The 16,020-nt window shown below is 54.9% G+C and overlaps 1 protein-coding gene across 9 annotated transcripts in view; it reads right to left on the bottom strand.

The window, feature by feature from the left end:
• SH2B3 (SH2B adaptor protein 3) overlaps positions 1-16,020 on the bottom strand; it is a 40,032-nt gene extending 24,012 nt beyond the window's left edge. For 4 of the 9 annotated variants that reach the window (XM_027124767.1, XM_027124762.1, XM_027124763.1 and 1 more), the window contains exons 1-2: positions 15,659-16,015; positions 5,010-5,786 (exon numbers count right to left, since the gene is read on the bottom strand). In XM_027124767.1, coding sequence (XP_026980568.1) covers positions 5,010-5,759 — 750 coding nt within the window. In that variant the 5' untranslated portion in view covers positions 5,760-5,786; positions 15,659-16,015. Of the gene's footprint in view, positions 1-5,009; positions 5,787-15,658 lie in introns of all 9 variants that reach the window. The other 5 variants (XM_027124770.1, XM_027124768.1, XM_027124766.1 and 2 more) reach the window with 3 other exon arrangements.

A 16,020-nucleotide genomic window follows, 5' to 3' on the forward strand; every position in this document is an offset into this window, starting at 1 on the left:
TTAAAGCTGCTCCCATAGACAACTCCAGGGTCAGAGGTTGGAGGTCAAGGCTACCCTCCAGGCAGGCACACTCAGGACTTCTAGTCTAGGTATCCTTGGCCCAGAGACTGGAGGCTCCAAGTCACTCCAGGAAACATTCAGGAAGAGCCCCAGACTGTTGCAAGCACAAAGGGAAGCTGTCAGAAGCTGACGGAGCTGGGGCCTGCTCTGTCAGGCCAGGCACCCTGTGGAGGGGACAGGAGAGGCCCCACCAGGGCTGCTCACTTGGTGGGGGACACCCCAGGTCACACAGCGACCACCAAGCCTATGGCAGAGGTCCAGGCGGCCTGGAGGGAGGGGCGAGCCTCAGGGACCCAGCTGCCCCTCCGGGTCCCGTTTCTCCAAGGCCAGACACCACTTCTGAGCCCTGAGGACTCTGACCAGGGCCCACCCTCAGGGTTCCCAAAGAACAGGAGCCTTGATCATGCATCCCAGCTGGGCAATGAGGGCCCAAACCAGCACTAGAAGTAAATCTGCATCCTTAGCCCCCAAATCATTTCACTACCATGGCAACCAAAATAACAAGGCGGGCCAGTAACAGTGAGCCTCCCCTGCGCCAGGCGCTCAGCAGATGTGCCCTCCCAGTTATCACAACAGCCACACAAGGTGCGAACTCTGAGTAGCTCCACTGTACAGAGGAGGAAACTGAGGCCCAGAGAGGTGATGTCACTTGCCTAAGGCCCCAGAGCTGAGAAAGAAGCTAATTCATTGTTTGAACCTGGGTCCATCCGACTCCTGACACTAGGTTTTCCAAGATGGTTTATTTTAAGCAGCAGCAGTTGTTTTTAAAGTTTTATAGGGAACCCCACCTTATCATGCAGATAAGATCATGTGTCTGGGACGTTATTTGCCTTTCATGGTGTCGGAGCCTTGAGACATTTTAAAAATGAGTAAAGTTTTTATCTGCACTTGCGTTTTTCCAAAGGCTTCGTGTTACACTTGGGATAAAATACTGACTCCTCACAGGACCCTCTACCCGCACATCCTCCCGCACGCCCCATCTTCCCCATCTGTGCTCCCAACACACTTCTGTTTTTCTTTCTTAAAAATATGCAAAATGCTGGGGACTTCCCTGGTGGTGCAGTGGTTAAAACTCCGTGCTCCCAATGCAGGGGGCCCAAGTTCAATCCCTGGTCAGGGAACTAAATCCCACATGCATGCTGCAACTAAGAGTTCGCGTGCCACAACTAAGGAACCAGCGAGCCGCAACTAAGGAGCCTGCCTGCCACAACTAAGACCCGGCGCAAACAAATAAATACATAAATAAATAAAAATAAATACATTTTTTAAAAAAACATACAAAATGCCTTCCCATCTCAGCACCTTTGCCTATGCTGTTCCTGCTGCCCAGAGGTTCTTATCTCAGTATTAAGATCTCAGTTCAGAAGTCACCACCTCAGTGGGAATTCCCTGGTGGTCCAGTGGTTAGGACTCCGTGCTTTCACTGCTGAGGGCACAGGTTCAATCCCTGGTTGGGGAACTAAGATCACATAAGTTGTGTGGTGCAGCCAAAAAAAAGAAAAGTCACCTCCGCAAGACTCACTGTTAAACTTTAGTGATTAAGAGAGTGTGGTGTTAACATAAGAATAGACACATAGGCCAGTGGAACAGAAGGAGGGTCCAGAAGCACACAGATAGACACTAGATTTAGGATGAAAGTAGCATTGCATGCAATCCAATAGGAAAAAGAGAGTCACATCAGCATGTAGTGCCAGAAGTGGAAGAAGTGTGACCCCTACCTCACGCCATACACAAAAACTAATTCAGGATGGATCTTGTGAAGGCCCATCAATATGACTCAGCCCAAACAATAAAGCTTCTAGAAGAAAAGACAAGGGATGTGTCTGGTGGTGCAGTGGTTAAGAATCTGCCTGCCGGGACTTCCCTGGTGGTCCAGTGGTGAAGAATCTGCCTTCCAATGCAGGGGATGCGGGTTCGATTCCTGGTTGGGGAACTAAGATCCCACATGCCACGGGGCAACTAACTAAGCCCAAGTGCCACAACTACTGAGCCCACGTGCCCTGGAGCCCTCAGGCCACAACTAGAGAGAAGCCCGTGTGCCATAACAAAAGATCCCACACACCTCAACGAAGATCCCGCATGCTGCTACTAAGACCCGATGCAGCCAAAAATAGAAAAGAAGAAAAGAATCTGCCTGCTGATGCAGGGGACATGGGTTCAAGCCCTGGTCTGGGAAGATCCCACACACCATGGAGCAACTAAGCCCGTGCGCCACAACTACTGAGCCCACGTGCCACAACTAATGAAGCCTGCACACCTAGAGCCCGTGCTCCACAACAAGAGAAGCCACCACAATGAGAAGCCCGCGCCCCGCAACAAAAAGTAGCCCCCACTTGCTGCAACTAGAGAAAGCCTGCGTGCAGCAACAAAGACCCAACGCAGGCAAAAAAAAAAAAAAAGAAAAGACAAGAAAGATCTTCATGACCCTGGGTAGGCAAAGATTCTTTAAATGGGACACAAAAAGCACTAACCATACAGGAAAGCAACCGATAAACTGGACTTCATTAAAGTTAAGAACTTAGGTTCATGGGACTTCCCTGGTGGCGCAGTGGTTAAGACTCTGCGCTCCCAATGCAGGGGGCCCGGGTTCGATCTCTGGTCAGGGAACTAGATCCCGCCTGCATGCCACAACTGAGAGTTCGCATGCTGCAACTAAGGAGCCCACGAGCCGCAACTAAGGAGCCCGTGAGCCACAACTAAGACCGGGTGCAACCAAATAAATAAATAAACTAGTAAATAAAATATTTTTAAAAAAGAACTTAGGGGGCTTCCCTGGTGGCGCAGTGGTTGAGAGTCCGCCTGCAGATGCAGGGGACACAGGTTCGTGCCCCGGTCCGGGAGGATCCCACATGCCACGGAGCATCTGGGCCCGTGAGCCATGGCCACTGAGCCTGCGTGTCCGGAGCCTGTGCTCTGCAACGGGAGAGGCCACAACAGTGAGAGGCCTGCGTACCGCAAAAACAAAAAACAAAAAAAGACAACCACAGAGCAGGAGGTCGTATGTATGATACAAAGAAAGTGCATTCAAGTGTGCTGAAGTACATTCAGGTATAAAAACTTTTATAAATCAATAAGGAAAGGACAGACAACTCAATAAAAATGGCAAACACTTGAAAAAAAGAGTCAATCCCAATGGCCAATAAACACATGAAAAGGTACTTAACCTCATGAGTCATAAGGGAAATGCAAATTAAAGCCAAGATTTGAGATACCAGTATACATCCACTAGAAGGGCTGGAAAGAAAAAAGACTCATTCACTGCTGATGGGGATGCAAAATTGTGCTGCCACTTTGGAAAATGTTTAGAAGTTTCATATAAAATTAAACTTGCACTTCCCATATGACCTAGCACTTCTAGGAATCTACCGGAGGGAAATGGAAGCGTATGTCAATACAAAGACCTAAGAGCAAATTTCATTACAGCATGATCTGCAAAAGTACCAAAGTGGAAACAACCCAAATATCCATCAACCGGTGAATGGATAAATAAACTGTGGTACATTCACACAACAGGCTGGATTTACTCAGCGATAAAAAGAAACAAACTCTGATGCCCCCAAGAGCATGGACAAATCTCTAGAACATGCTGGGTGAAGGGAGCCAGACACAAAAACCAATATACTATACGATTCCATTTATATGAAGTTCGAAACAGAGAAATGCAATCTGCGGGGGTGGGAGTCGATGTGTGGGAGGGGGGGAGTGTTGACGTGGAAGAGGCATGAGGGAGCCCCTGGGGCACTGGGCCACCGCGTGTACTAACACAGGGACACTCGTGGAGCTTCAGACACGCTTCACACGCCTCAGCATGTGCATGGGACTCCACAATGAAGTCTAAAAGGAAAGGTACTTCACATAAGGGGGTTCCTTGACAACACCCCATCCCAACCCCCAAATTAGGGCCCCTCAGTTATCCTCCCATAGGCCTCATTGCTTTCCTTCAGAGCACAAAATACACTTGATTCCATGTTCATCTGTAGGTTTAGTCCTTCAATAGCCCCACCAAGACGCCAGCTCCCCCAGCACCTAGTGTGTGCCTGGTACAGTGTAGGTGCTCAACAAGTATGTTCTGAATGAATGAATAATCATTTGGTCTCCTCCACCCAGACCGTGACCCCTCAGGGCTGGGATCTGCTTTGCTCACTCTCTAGACCAAGGCCCTAGGACATAACAGAACCACAAAGAGAAGAGAAAGGAAGACCACATGGTCCCATCAACTTGACACATCTGGTCAAAGATGGAGTCCGGCAGGTGTGTAGACCACAGTGACCTTCAGCCTCAACTGCACGGCCGGAATTAAGTGGGTCGCAAAGGAAAAAGACAAAAAGATTTAAACTTGAAAGAAAATAAGACATCCACAAAGCATGGGAGGCTCCCAGGAATTCCACGACGTTTTGAAATCCCTAGGAGAAACCCTCCTGTTTGTCAGGGTCAATCTGGGTCAGGGGTTTCAAGGACCTTGGACCAGGCTGCCACTAGCCCACATGATGCCCATGTATGGTGTCCCTGGACATTCTACAAAATCCCTGACCAGCGCTCCTCAAAACTGTCAAAGCCATCAGAAACAAGAAAAGCCTGAGAAACTGTCACAGCCAAGAGGTGCCTAGGGAAACATGACAGCGAAATCTAACATGGTGTCCTGAAGCAGAAGAGGGACATTAGGGGAAAACTAGTGGAATCCAAAGGAACCTCGGAGTTCAGTTAACAGTAATGTACCAATGTTTGTCCCTTAATTATAAGACGGATGTACATGGTACTGTAGCATGTTAACACGAGGCAAAGCTGGGTGCAGTGTATAAGGGAACTCTGTACTACCTGTAAACGGAAAATGATTCTCAGAGGAAAAAGTTCACTTCTAAGAAGGCGCGCTTTCCGCCAGGCACTTTGTGGCCGCCTGCTGGAAAAGTGTCACCACCCGTACCCCCGTAACCACGTGCGCGGGGTCTTACCTTGGGCGGGTCGAAGAGCTCCAGCAGGCGGTCCGCGCCGTCGGGGCCCGCGCGCCGCAGCGCCAGCCGCCCCCTTTGCCAGCGCGCCCCGCTGTCCATGGAAGCCTCGTCGGCCAGGCTGTACCGCAGCGTCGCCTCCTTGAGGGCCTCAGGTGGCGGCTCCCGGGCCAGGCTCCAGGGCAGGAGCTTCCTGGCCAGGCCGGGCCTGGCCGGGGCCTCGCCTGCCTCCCCCGCTGCCGCGCTGGGGGCCGCAGGCAGCTCCCCGGCCGAGCGGTGGCGGAAGATGTGGCGGAGACTGTGGCGCAGGTGCTGGAGGGAGCAGGCCGGCCGCGGCGGGGCCAGCTCCTCCGAGCTGCGGGCCTTGGGAAGGCCGGGGGCGGGGGCGGGGGCGGCGGGGCCCGGCTCGGCTGGGGACGCCTCGGCCTTGGCCGGGGTCCCGCGGCCAGTCTCACGGTAGTCACGCGCGGGGGCGGCGGCCCGGGTGCCCGACAGCCCGGGCGCCCGGCCCTCGCGCACCTCGCGGCAGAAGTAGCGCTGGAAGAGGTCGGTGAACTGCAGCGACACGAGCTCGGCGCGCAGCGGCGCGTGGTGCGGGTGCTCGCGGGCGAAAAGCCAGTACTGCCGGGCCAGCTCCCGGGCTGCGGCCACCGCGTGCAGCTCGCAGAACTCGCTCCAGCCTCGCGGGGATGGGGCCGTCGCCGCCGAGGATGCGGAGGAGGCCGAGGAGGACTGCAAGGTGGGCCCGTTCATGGCGGAGACCAAGGTAGAGCTGCCGGGCTGAAAGACACGGTGAGGAGTGAGTGAGAGAGGAGGGAGCGGACGGGTGAGCGACACCCACTTAAAGCCACCGCCAGACACGCTAGTCACCAGGCACAACGTCAAAAAGCGAAAATTACTGTTAATACCCAGTGCTGGTGAAGATGCAGCAAAACGGGCACTCCCTTCAGTGTTGCCAGTACTGTTAGGGGTACAGTCTTTTTGAAGGGCAATTTGGCAGGATCATTTTCAGACCTAGTAATTCCACTTCTAAGTATTCAAGAGAAATAGTTGCCCCCATGCGCAGAGAGGCATGTACAAGACAATCCCCTGCTAGGCGTTTCCTGCCCCCACATTTATAACAGGAAAAAATAAATACAACCTAAAGTCCTATCAGTCAGAGACTGGTGAAATAAACTGTGGTACATTTGCAGGCTGGAATATGCTTCAGCAGTGGAGAAGGAGGACGAAGATCTATGCTACCTTGGGGAATCACCAGGGCACAGCATTAAGGGAAAAAAGCAAACCACAGAGCAATACAACCGTGCGATCTCATTTACGTGAACACACAAAGCAAAACTACCAATTCTTATGTGTACATAAATGTATTTAAGTGGTGGGCAGGAAACATGTGGCTGGAGCAACACCATCCAGAAACAGTGGTGACCTGTGGGGAGGAGCCAGAATCTGGGGTGCAAGGGGGGAAGTAACCAAGGAAAACTGTTACTACTTGTCTCTAGAAAATATGGCTAAGAACATGGCGCCTGGAGTCTGGACTCAAATCCCAGCATGAACCGCTTACTAGTTGTGTCACCTTGGGTGTGTGATTTCTTTCTGCCTTGCTTTCCCCATCTGTAAAATGCGGACCATGATTGCACCTACCTCATAGGAGTGTTATGAGGATTCATTGAGTTAATAAATGTAAAGGCCTTAGAACCTAGGAAAAGCCTAATAAGGCTTATGATGAATGTTACAATAAGAGTGTATTATTAGTGTTAATAAAAAGAAATATAGGGGCTTTCCTGCTGATGCAGTGGTTAAGAATCTGCCTGCCAATGCAGGGGACACGGGTTCGAGCCCTGGTTCGGGAAGATCCCACATGCCTTGGAGCAACTAAGCCCCTGTGCCACAACTACTGAGCCTGCGCTCTAGAGCCCGCGAGCCACAACTACTGAGCCCATGTGCCGCAACTACCAAAGCCCACATGCCTACAGCCTGTGCTCCGCAACAAGAGAAGCCACCACAATGAGAAGCCTGCGCATCACAACGAAGAGAAGCCCCCGCTCACTGCAACTAGAGAAAGCCCACACGCAGCAACAAAACCCAACGCAGCCAAAAATAAACTTTATTTTTTAAATAAATAAATATAAAACAACAAATAAAAAGGGATAAATTAACAAGACTCACAAGGAGTGCAAAGGTACTTCCTGTTCTGATGGGGGAACGTCAGGACAGGCAGACCCTTGCCTGCTCATCCCAACTGGGGCTCCCACACAATCAAAACGCAGAAGCCCCCTACCCTCTGCTGTCCACGGTGCTGAACCCTGGACCTCTCTAGTTACCATCAGTACTGTCTGTCCTTCCAGCTAAGCCTGGCTGGGCCCAGGCCCCTGCTGGGGACCACACAGTCATGGCTGCTCATTCACACACAGACACCTCCACCTAAATATTACTGAGGGCCTACTGTGTGTCAGCCACTGTGCTAGGCCCTGGAGATAACAGCAGTGAACCAGAAAGAAATTCCTGCTCTCCTGCTGCTACATTACACACACCCACACACCCAAGTGTTGGCTGTGTGCCTCTGACTGGACCTCTCTGAACCCCTGTTTCTTCATCTGTCAAATTGGAAGCAACACAGTATCTACCTCCTAAGATGGCTGCAAGGAGTCCTTGAAAGGGGACTCAAGGTGAAGATCTGAACCTAGAAACTGGGGTTCTTTCTGCCACACCCCACTCCATATCTCCAGGCCGTGGTGCTGACCCTGCAGCCGATCACAGCAAGACAGCCCAGACGGCACAGAGTGGGTGCCACTGCACCGGCTGGGAGGGTGCTGTGCACACATTTGACTTTCTGCATATCACAGGGTCCTTGGCACCTATACACCGTAGGCACTTTGTACACAGTGGGCAGAAGGGAAGGGAGAGGGGCCACGTGTGCCCTTGGCCACCACGCTCTGCCAAGAAATCCACACCTGTTGCTGAAGAGGAGGGTTTTACCTGCATGTGTGGGCGACCTGTCCTCGGTTAAGCCCTCGGCCACCCCACGCCTTGACACAGGTGAGGCCAGCACTGTCCTCACAGGTTGGGGAAACCAGATGCCAGACCCAAGCTCCTGTCCCATCCACGAGACCCCGTGTGACGTGCCCTCGCACCAGCTGCCTCTGGACAACTGCCTCAGGTGTCCCTTTGCCCTGCCTGCTCCCAGTCTGCTTCCAATCTCACTCAAGAGAAGCCTCCCCTGAGCTCACTGGCGACTGAGTCCTGAACTTGTCTTTCAGCACACTGGTCACGTGCTCTCATTCAATAGCAATGATTGTTTAATTAGTGAGTATCTCCCCACCAGACACTGAGCTCCACGTGCCAGGAGCCACTCCCAGCTCCATCCCCAGTTCCTAGCATGCAGCAGGAGCCCAATAAATGCCTGCTGGATGAATGAATGTAGGAATGCAAGAGGTCGGCTGGATTTGCAACCTCTGGCTCCTCTGGCAGATGTGTGGCGGCCAGCACCCACCAGTGACCACCTCTTGCTGGGCCAACCCACCTCCTGGGCACCCAGGCCTATCCGTTTGCCTGGAACACCTGACCCTGTCCACCCATGTACATCAGAGTCCTGAAGCCCAGCTGCAGGACCAAACCCTGGTAAGAGCCTTCTCAGAACAGCTGTGCCTGCTCCAAGCTCCCTCACTGCCCAGGCAGTGGCTGGCAGCCCTCCTCACCAGGCCCCCTATTCCAATTCTCCATAAGAAGAGTGGTGTGCACTCAGCACATGCTATACCTCAGGCGTTTTTCTAACTGCTTTTGCAAAACATCAACTCTCCCAAGCTTCACAACAGTACTAGGAGGTAGGGCCAATAATTGCTCCCATTTTACAGGTGGAGAAACTGAAGCACAGAGGTCCCACAGCTAGCGATTAATGGGAACCCCACACACAAGGCCCCCCAAAACACTTGATCAATGCCCAAATGCACACAAGGAAGACGCACTGCCCAGTGAATGTCTATCCAGAGGAGGGGATATAGAGGTCTCATTCAGCTCCTGCTGGAGTCAGGAGGCCTCAGCTCCTCCGTCCAGGTCATAAACCCACCAGGTGGTTGGAAAATAGCCACAGGGTGAAAATTTTAAAACATCAATAAATGACACTATTTCACGCTTTCTACGTGCCCTGCTCTGTGCTAAACACTTTGCATTTATTCACTTATTTATTCCCCACCAGAGTGGGCAATCCTAGCATTATGCCCACTCTATGGATGAGAAAGCCACGGTGCGGGAGGAATGGCTTGCCCAGGGTCACGGGGCCCTCGAGGGGCAGAGCTGCAATTAGAACCCGCTCGCTCTGCTGGAAGCGCCAGCTATACATGAGCAATACTGCCTACTGTCCATCTCCCTCAGCCCGGGGGTCTGCCCCCAGCAGGCCGAGGGCCATCACACTCCTGCACACTCCGCAGGGCCTGGTCAGAGCTGGTGCTCCAGAAATATTAGTTGCATGAATTAATGAACTCCTAGGGTTGAGGCAGGCTGCTATTTGACAGTCGTACTCTTGGAATCACACTCCTGACCTTTGTGGACTGACAGAAAAGGCTGAGGGGCTCCGAGAAACCCACCACAACAGATGACCTCTCTACGGTGGAGCTACCAACCAAATCTGGGTTCACATCCTAATTCTGCCACTTCCTCGCTGTGTGATGCAGAAGAGAGGGCTTCCCTCTCTGAGCCTCAGTGTCCCCATCTGTAAAGTGGGCTAATGTACTTGGCATTCACTAGGAATATTCTAAGAACTGATGTCTGAGGGGTGCTTGGCACAGGGCTCAAGAAACAGGTGGCTGTTGCTATTTTATTACTATTATTGTTAGAAGAGAGGAGCACCTGCTACAGAGAATGTCAGACCTGCCTGCTGCAAGAAGCCACAGGCAGAGCCTGGCTTCATGGGCTGGGCCAGGCAGGGAGGGTCACGGGAGCCCGAACACAAGGCCTTCTCAGGGGTGAAGCACTGCTCAGGCAGCTCCGGGCAGGAGCTCCAGGCAGGAAGTCACCAGCCAGAGCACTCAGCTGTGGCCTGTGCCGGGGAGGGGGCCATGGCTGGGAGGTTTCCTGGCCGGGGCAGGCAGCCAGGCCACAGGAAGGTGGTCCCCTCCTTGGGCCTTGGCCCAGGTGGAAGCATTTATTGAGTGTTTACTATGCGCCAGACACAGAGGAAGAGCAATTGATCAGATCACGCCAACCCTGGGAACAGGGCCTAAAAGCTCTTGGTAGGAAGCAACTACTAATCACCTGGGGGTTCCCAGGAGCCCCCAGGTTTCAGCTAGGGGGTATAGGGAGTAGAGGGATCTTTGGGGCATTTCTATCCCCTCCAACCCCCCCACAGGAGCATCTGGGAGCCTGGGCGGCCACAGGGATGAACAGCCTTCCACAGAGAGGGGCCTGCAAATCCAGGGGGGTCCCTCCCACCTTCTCATCTTGGGCTTTTGGGGCAGGGAGATCTGCTGGGTAAGGGAGTCGGAGTCCAGGATTTCCCAAAATCCCACATCAGGGCGAGGGACGAGGATGATGTGACGTGCAGCAGGAAAATCAGACCGCATCCCAGCAACCCCCTGCCAAGTCCCCATGGCAAACACGTGAAGACGGAGGCGGCGACCTCTGTGCCCATCCTGGGGCTCATGTCAGGGTGGGGGTGGGTCTGCCTTTCAGGACCCCAAGTTTAGAACAATTGTGTCCACAGAGTCCCTGCTCAGGGCAACCTGGTGAGGGCTTTGAAGCCTTAGCCAGTACCTGGTGTCCCCTGTTCAAGCATATACATCCTACACCAAGCCGGGGAGAGTTCAGGCTCTGAAGGGCTGGGAATCCTGGCTCTGAGTTGTGGGGCTCACTCTAACCCAGGACCCCAGAGATCGAGGCTCATCAGCCTCTCCTCTATCCAATCACCCTGGGTAATAATGTAATCTTGGGAAGCTAATATTTCCTGTTTAATTATCAGGCCCAGGTGCAGAGAAGGCCTTTACCCACCTGTGGGAATTTCACCTGCCAAGGCTTGGGGAGAATATTTTAAATCGTGATAAGTGAAGTTAAAATGAGCCAGTCCAGAGCCTCCATTCTCCCCCAGGTCCACAGCTCACAGATGTTTGGGCAGGAAGTCTTATACCTTCAGAGGGAGACACCTCCTCCAGGGAGGCCTCCAAGTTCACTCCAGGCTGCTGTAAGCATTTCTGCCTTTCCTACCCACAGCACCAACTTCTCCAGGAGCCCAGACCCGCCCCCCCCAACCCCATCCAAGGAGGCCCAGAGAGTTGAGGGGATTCCAACACACACTGCCTGGCAGGAGGCCCACTGCCCTTTCACACCACTCGAGCTGGCCAGACTGTGTAGAAGCCTACAGGCAGTACAGAGCAAAGGTTCTGCGGCCCTGGGGAGGCTGAGAAGTGGGTTCTGCTCTAGCCCATCGGGCAGCCAGGGGGCCGTGATGCACTCTCGCCGGGGTCACCTAGTGCCTGGGGACATTTATCACACCAGCACAGTCTGCCAGAACAGGAAATGTCCTCTGGCTTCCTCTGCCCCCACCCTCAGCCTGACACCCTGGCCAACAGCCTTTGGGAGGTGGGGAAAGCCAGGGCCACCGAAGAACAGGCAGAACTCTCTAAGCCACCCCCATCCCAGCATGTGACTTCTTCCTTTAACTGCCCTGGGTTGAGGGGAGAGAGGGGAAGCCTCTCAGTCAGCTCTGCACACCCCATGCCCCCAGACGGTGTTGCTTCCTCAGGATATCAGGACGGGTGCCCTCAAGCCCTCCTGCAATCCTCTCTCCACACTCATCACCCTCTCGGGGCCTCTCCTCCCGCGAGATGACACCAGAGTGCCAGCTCTCAAAGGACAGATCCCATGCCGAAGGCCCTCCTTTGTGTCCACTCCCCTAATTGCATTTCCAGTTCCCCAGCCCCTCAAGGCCAAGGCCTCCCCGTCAGGCACCCTTGTGAGTCAGCTCCCGGGTGAGCAGGGCACAGACTTCCTCCCTCCCAGGCCTCCCTGGGGACCCATGGGGCAGTGGCAGGCTGCCCTTGGCCAGCCGGGATGGGGGCCCACATCCGGGCAGGCCCCCAGGGGCTCCAGGCCTGGTTCATGAGGAAGCCTGCAGCCCGGCCCCCCTAGCCGACCCCTGACAGGGTGGCGTGGGAGGAAAAACCTTCCAGCCATCTGCGCAGCTGCCGGGTTTCCGGGCGGGGTGGGGCCGGGGGACGCCAGGAGGACTTGCTCTCCTGGGGAAGTGCCCCTTGCCCCTGCTGGGAGGAAGGATGCTGGGCTGAGCAGCCCAGTGGTGGCCAATGGGACCCCGAAGCCCCAACTGAAGAATGCTGGTCGTCCAGGCTTTGGGGCCCAAGTAAGTGGGTGTCCAACTGTGGTTTGGACCTGCCCAGTCCCCGAGGGACTTCAGGCCCCGGAAGCCAGGGAGCTGAGGCACAGGGCTCCTGGGTCCAATTAGGACTGACTCAGCGAGTGACCCCAGCTGAGTCACTTCCCCTGGGCAGCCTGCCCGCCTCAGTTTCCTCAGGGAGGGCGGGTAGCTGGGAACAGGGTCTGGCTGGGAACAAGTAACTTGTATTACACCTCTGGACTCTCCAAGGCAGGCTTCTCTGTCTGCCAGATGGAAGCAGCTTCCTGCTCCGCCCAAAGACGCTGAACACCCGGGAGCCCCTAGGGCCCATTTTCCCAGGAAACCTGGCAATTAAGTGGCAGCCCCGCTCTTGGGCATTAACAGCGTAGCTCTTATTGAGCACTGACTGCATGCCAGGCACTCTGCATGCCTCTTCTCAAAACCCTATTAGTACTCTCATTCATAGATGAGGAGACCCACAGCTCAGAGAGGTTAAGGGACAAGCCCAAGGTCACACGGCCATAGCAATTATACCCAACATAGTTTGAGTCCCTACTCTGTGCCAGACTCATACACTTCACGTATGCACTCACATGCAGGCTCACATACCTGGGAGAAGCTGGGACTCTTGGCCCCCGCTGGGCAGGTACGCCCCAGAGAGTTCAGGTAACTTGCCCAAGGCCTCACAGCTAGAAGCTGGCAAAGCTCAGATTTGGCTCCAAAACCCACGCTGCTACTGGGAGAAGTGAGAACTGAACAGAAGAGACCTCTCATTTTAATAATAATAACAACAACACTATCTATTATTAATTGAGTGCCAAGGCCAGCACTGAATGCTTTATGTGCCCTGTCTCCCCCACTCGGCATGGGCAGCGCTGGCACTAGCAGCTGGGCGGTCCCTCCAAGTGTCTCCAGTCCTGCCCCCTCTGCCCTCGGGGAGACTCCATCCAGGAGGTGGCACCGCCAGACCCAGATATCCAAGGGTCCGCACAGGCTGAACTGCTGCAGGGCTACCCAGCACCTGCTCGCCCAGGCTACCGCCATATCTGGAGTGGCTCTACAGGATCTAATTTGTATTAGAAAGTCCTGTTTATTGGAGAAGGATCAAGCCCAGGGTTCAGAAGAATGGGGGGGTGGGGGGGTGGGGCGAGTGGATCTGGAAGGAAAACGAGCAGAGCTAACATCCAAAACAAAAAAGATAATAACAACCTCATCCTTATTACTATTGCTCCTCCTGACCAAGCCACGCTAAACACTCTGTGAATTCACTCATTCGTGGTTCCAATGGCCCTAAAGAAGTAGGTACTATTATCACACCCATTTGACAGATGAAGAAACTGAGGCTGGGGTGGTTAAGCAAGGCCATATAGCCAGGAAGCACCATCACTTCATCCTGCCTGGGTCTCCAGAATTCTTCTCCCAAACACTCAGGAAACCCCAGAGCTGCATGTGCAGGTGGTGCTCAAGGGATGCTGATGAACAAACATTCCACAGCCAGTAACAATAACACTAATTGTGGTAATGATGAAAACCACCACCACCACCACCACCTGGAATTGAACCCTTTCAATGCCAGGCTTATTACATACCCTACCACAAACCTATTATTACCCCATTTCACATAGGGGAAACTGAGGTTCACAAGTATCACTGGCCCATGCCCTCAGCAGGAAAAAAGGCAGTGAGGGAATGGAACCTAAGCTTCCAGGACACTCCTCTGCCGCTGCTGAGCCCCTGAAGGTCCTCAGACGCCAGAAGCTGATACTTTAGTCCAGCCCCTTCCCAGCTGGCTGCCTCTGTGGCCCATGGGGACTCACACAAGTTCTAGGAATGTTCACCCTTTGGCTCGGAAGGATTTTTCCCTCCCAGAGGGGGCTTGTGGGAAAAGGCTCAGAAAACGTGTATTAAAAACCCTTCCAACTTCCCAAAACAGGCCCTGGCCTCTCATCTGCTGACCCCAGCCTGACAAGGCGGCCTCAGCCGGCTCTCCCCGCCTTTAGAGCTGGGTCTCTGGCCCCCGCAGGCCCCGGAGAGCCTCCAGGGCTGTTTCCGCTCTGGCAGCCAGGTCAGCGATGGGAAACCCAGGTACAACTCGCACCCACAACCCCGGAGATCCATACACCCACAGCCCTGACCCCAGGGTTGGACTGTAAATGGGGATGGGCCGGCTGCCCCAGCTGAGCCTGGCAGTTGGTGGGTGTCAGAGGAGGCTCATCTCCCAGGCCAGGGGGTGCGGGTCAGATCTCTGCCCCTCCTGACCCCAAAGCTGGACCTTGGCCCTTCAGACTTGGCCTTGCCAGGCCCTCTGTTCCGAAGCCCCCCGCCTGTAGCCCAATTTCACTTCCTCCCACTCAGTCCAGCCTGGCCATTCCCCTCCCTGGAGGCCCCCAGCTGCAAGCAGTGACCTCCTCATCTACATCATTGTGGCCCGGGAATGGGGAAGAGAAACAGGAGAATGAGGAAACTCAGGAAAAAAAGTGGAATGGCAGGCAGGCCCCCCCCCCCCCGCCGCAGTTCCTCAAATGCAGTCCCCATTGCCCCGAAAGCCCCCAGGAACAGAATGAGGGAAGGGAGGGGATTTCTGCACCAGGCATTAAGGGCCTCTGAAATACCTTCCCAGCCCTGCTGACCTATTAAGCCAATGACCTGTGTCCCAATTTTTTTGGTGGGAGGATTCCCCTGGAGCCCCAGGTCCAGGGTGGGAGGGTACCAGCCCAAAGACACCTGAGCTGTGAGAGCCCTAACCCTTTTGAAGCCCCAGATTCTGTAGCATGGGGGTGCCTGGGCCACCCCACCTCCCTGATGCAGGGAATGGGGAGAGGGGCTTCTGGAATGGGGGAGGGCTCCCCTCTTAGCCACACGGCCTGGCCTGGGAGAGTGGGGAGGGGCCTGCGCCCCACTCCAAGAGGACTCTTCCATTCTCATGGGCTCAGTTTCACTACTTTCACTTTCAAGGTACCAAGCCGGCCCCCCCCGCCCCCCTCCTCACCAGGCGCAAGTTGACTGGCTGGGCTACGTTAAGAGGCGGACTGGGAGTATTAGCCATACCCTCTCTCAGCGCCTCCCCCACTGCCTCAACTGCCCCATTACATCCCCAACACGTGTGTGGCTGGGGGTGGCGGCTGGCAGGGTGTCACAGGAGCTGGGGAACGGTCACCCCTGAACACCTCCATCTGAGTTAGCTTCAGGACAATATTTTAGGCTGTTGTGGGAGTGCGCAGACACTGGGCAGAACTGGACACGGGGCCTCCTCTTCCCCCATTAAAGCCCTCCCAGACCCGGAGGAGGGGAGCGCTGGGAAAGGCGGGCTTACCTGAAAGAGAGGGGGTCCGGGCCCGGCCGGCCCATGGCGTCGCGCGCCCCCGGCCCCCCGAAATCCCTAGGGGGCGGGAGGGCCCCCGCCCCGGGCGCGTTCTCTCCCGCGCGCCGGCTCCTGGCTCGCGGCTCGCTCAAGCTGGGCTCAGGCAGGAAACCCGGGCTCGGAAAATGGCCAGCGCCTCATCATTTCCGCCGCCAGCGCTTGACAGTTGCGGGAGGATGCGCCTCCGGGCCGCCACCGGGGAAACTTTGCTGAGGCCGCCGTCTCCACCGCGGGCCGCGACAGTCCGGGCGGGCGGCCGGGCGGAGGCGGTGGCCCGAGCCCATGCCGCCCCGCGCCGTTATGTAAAGAGGAAC

The sequence above is a fragment of the Aethalodelphis obliquidens genome, unplaced genomic scaffold (genome assembly GCF_003676395.1).
Source record: "Aethalodelphis obliquidens isolate GAN/ISIS:26980383/991018 unplaced genomic scaffold, ASM367639v1 scaffold28, whole genome shotgun sequence".
NCBI classification, from domain to species: Eukaryota; Metazoa; Chordata; class Mammalia; order Artiodactyla; family Delphinidae; genus Aethalodelphis; species Aethalodelphis obliquidens.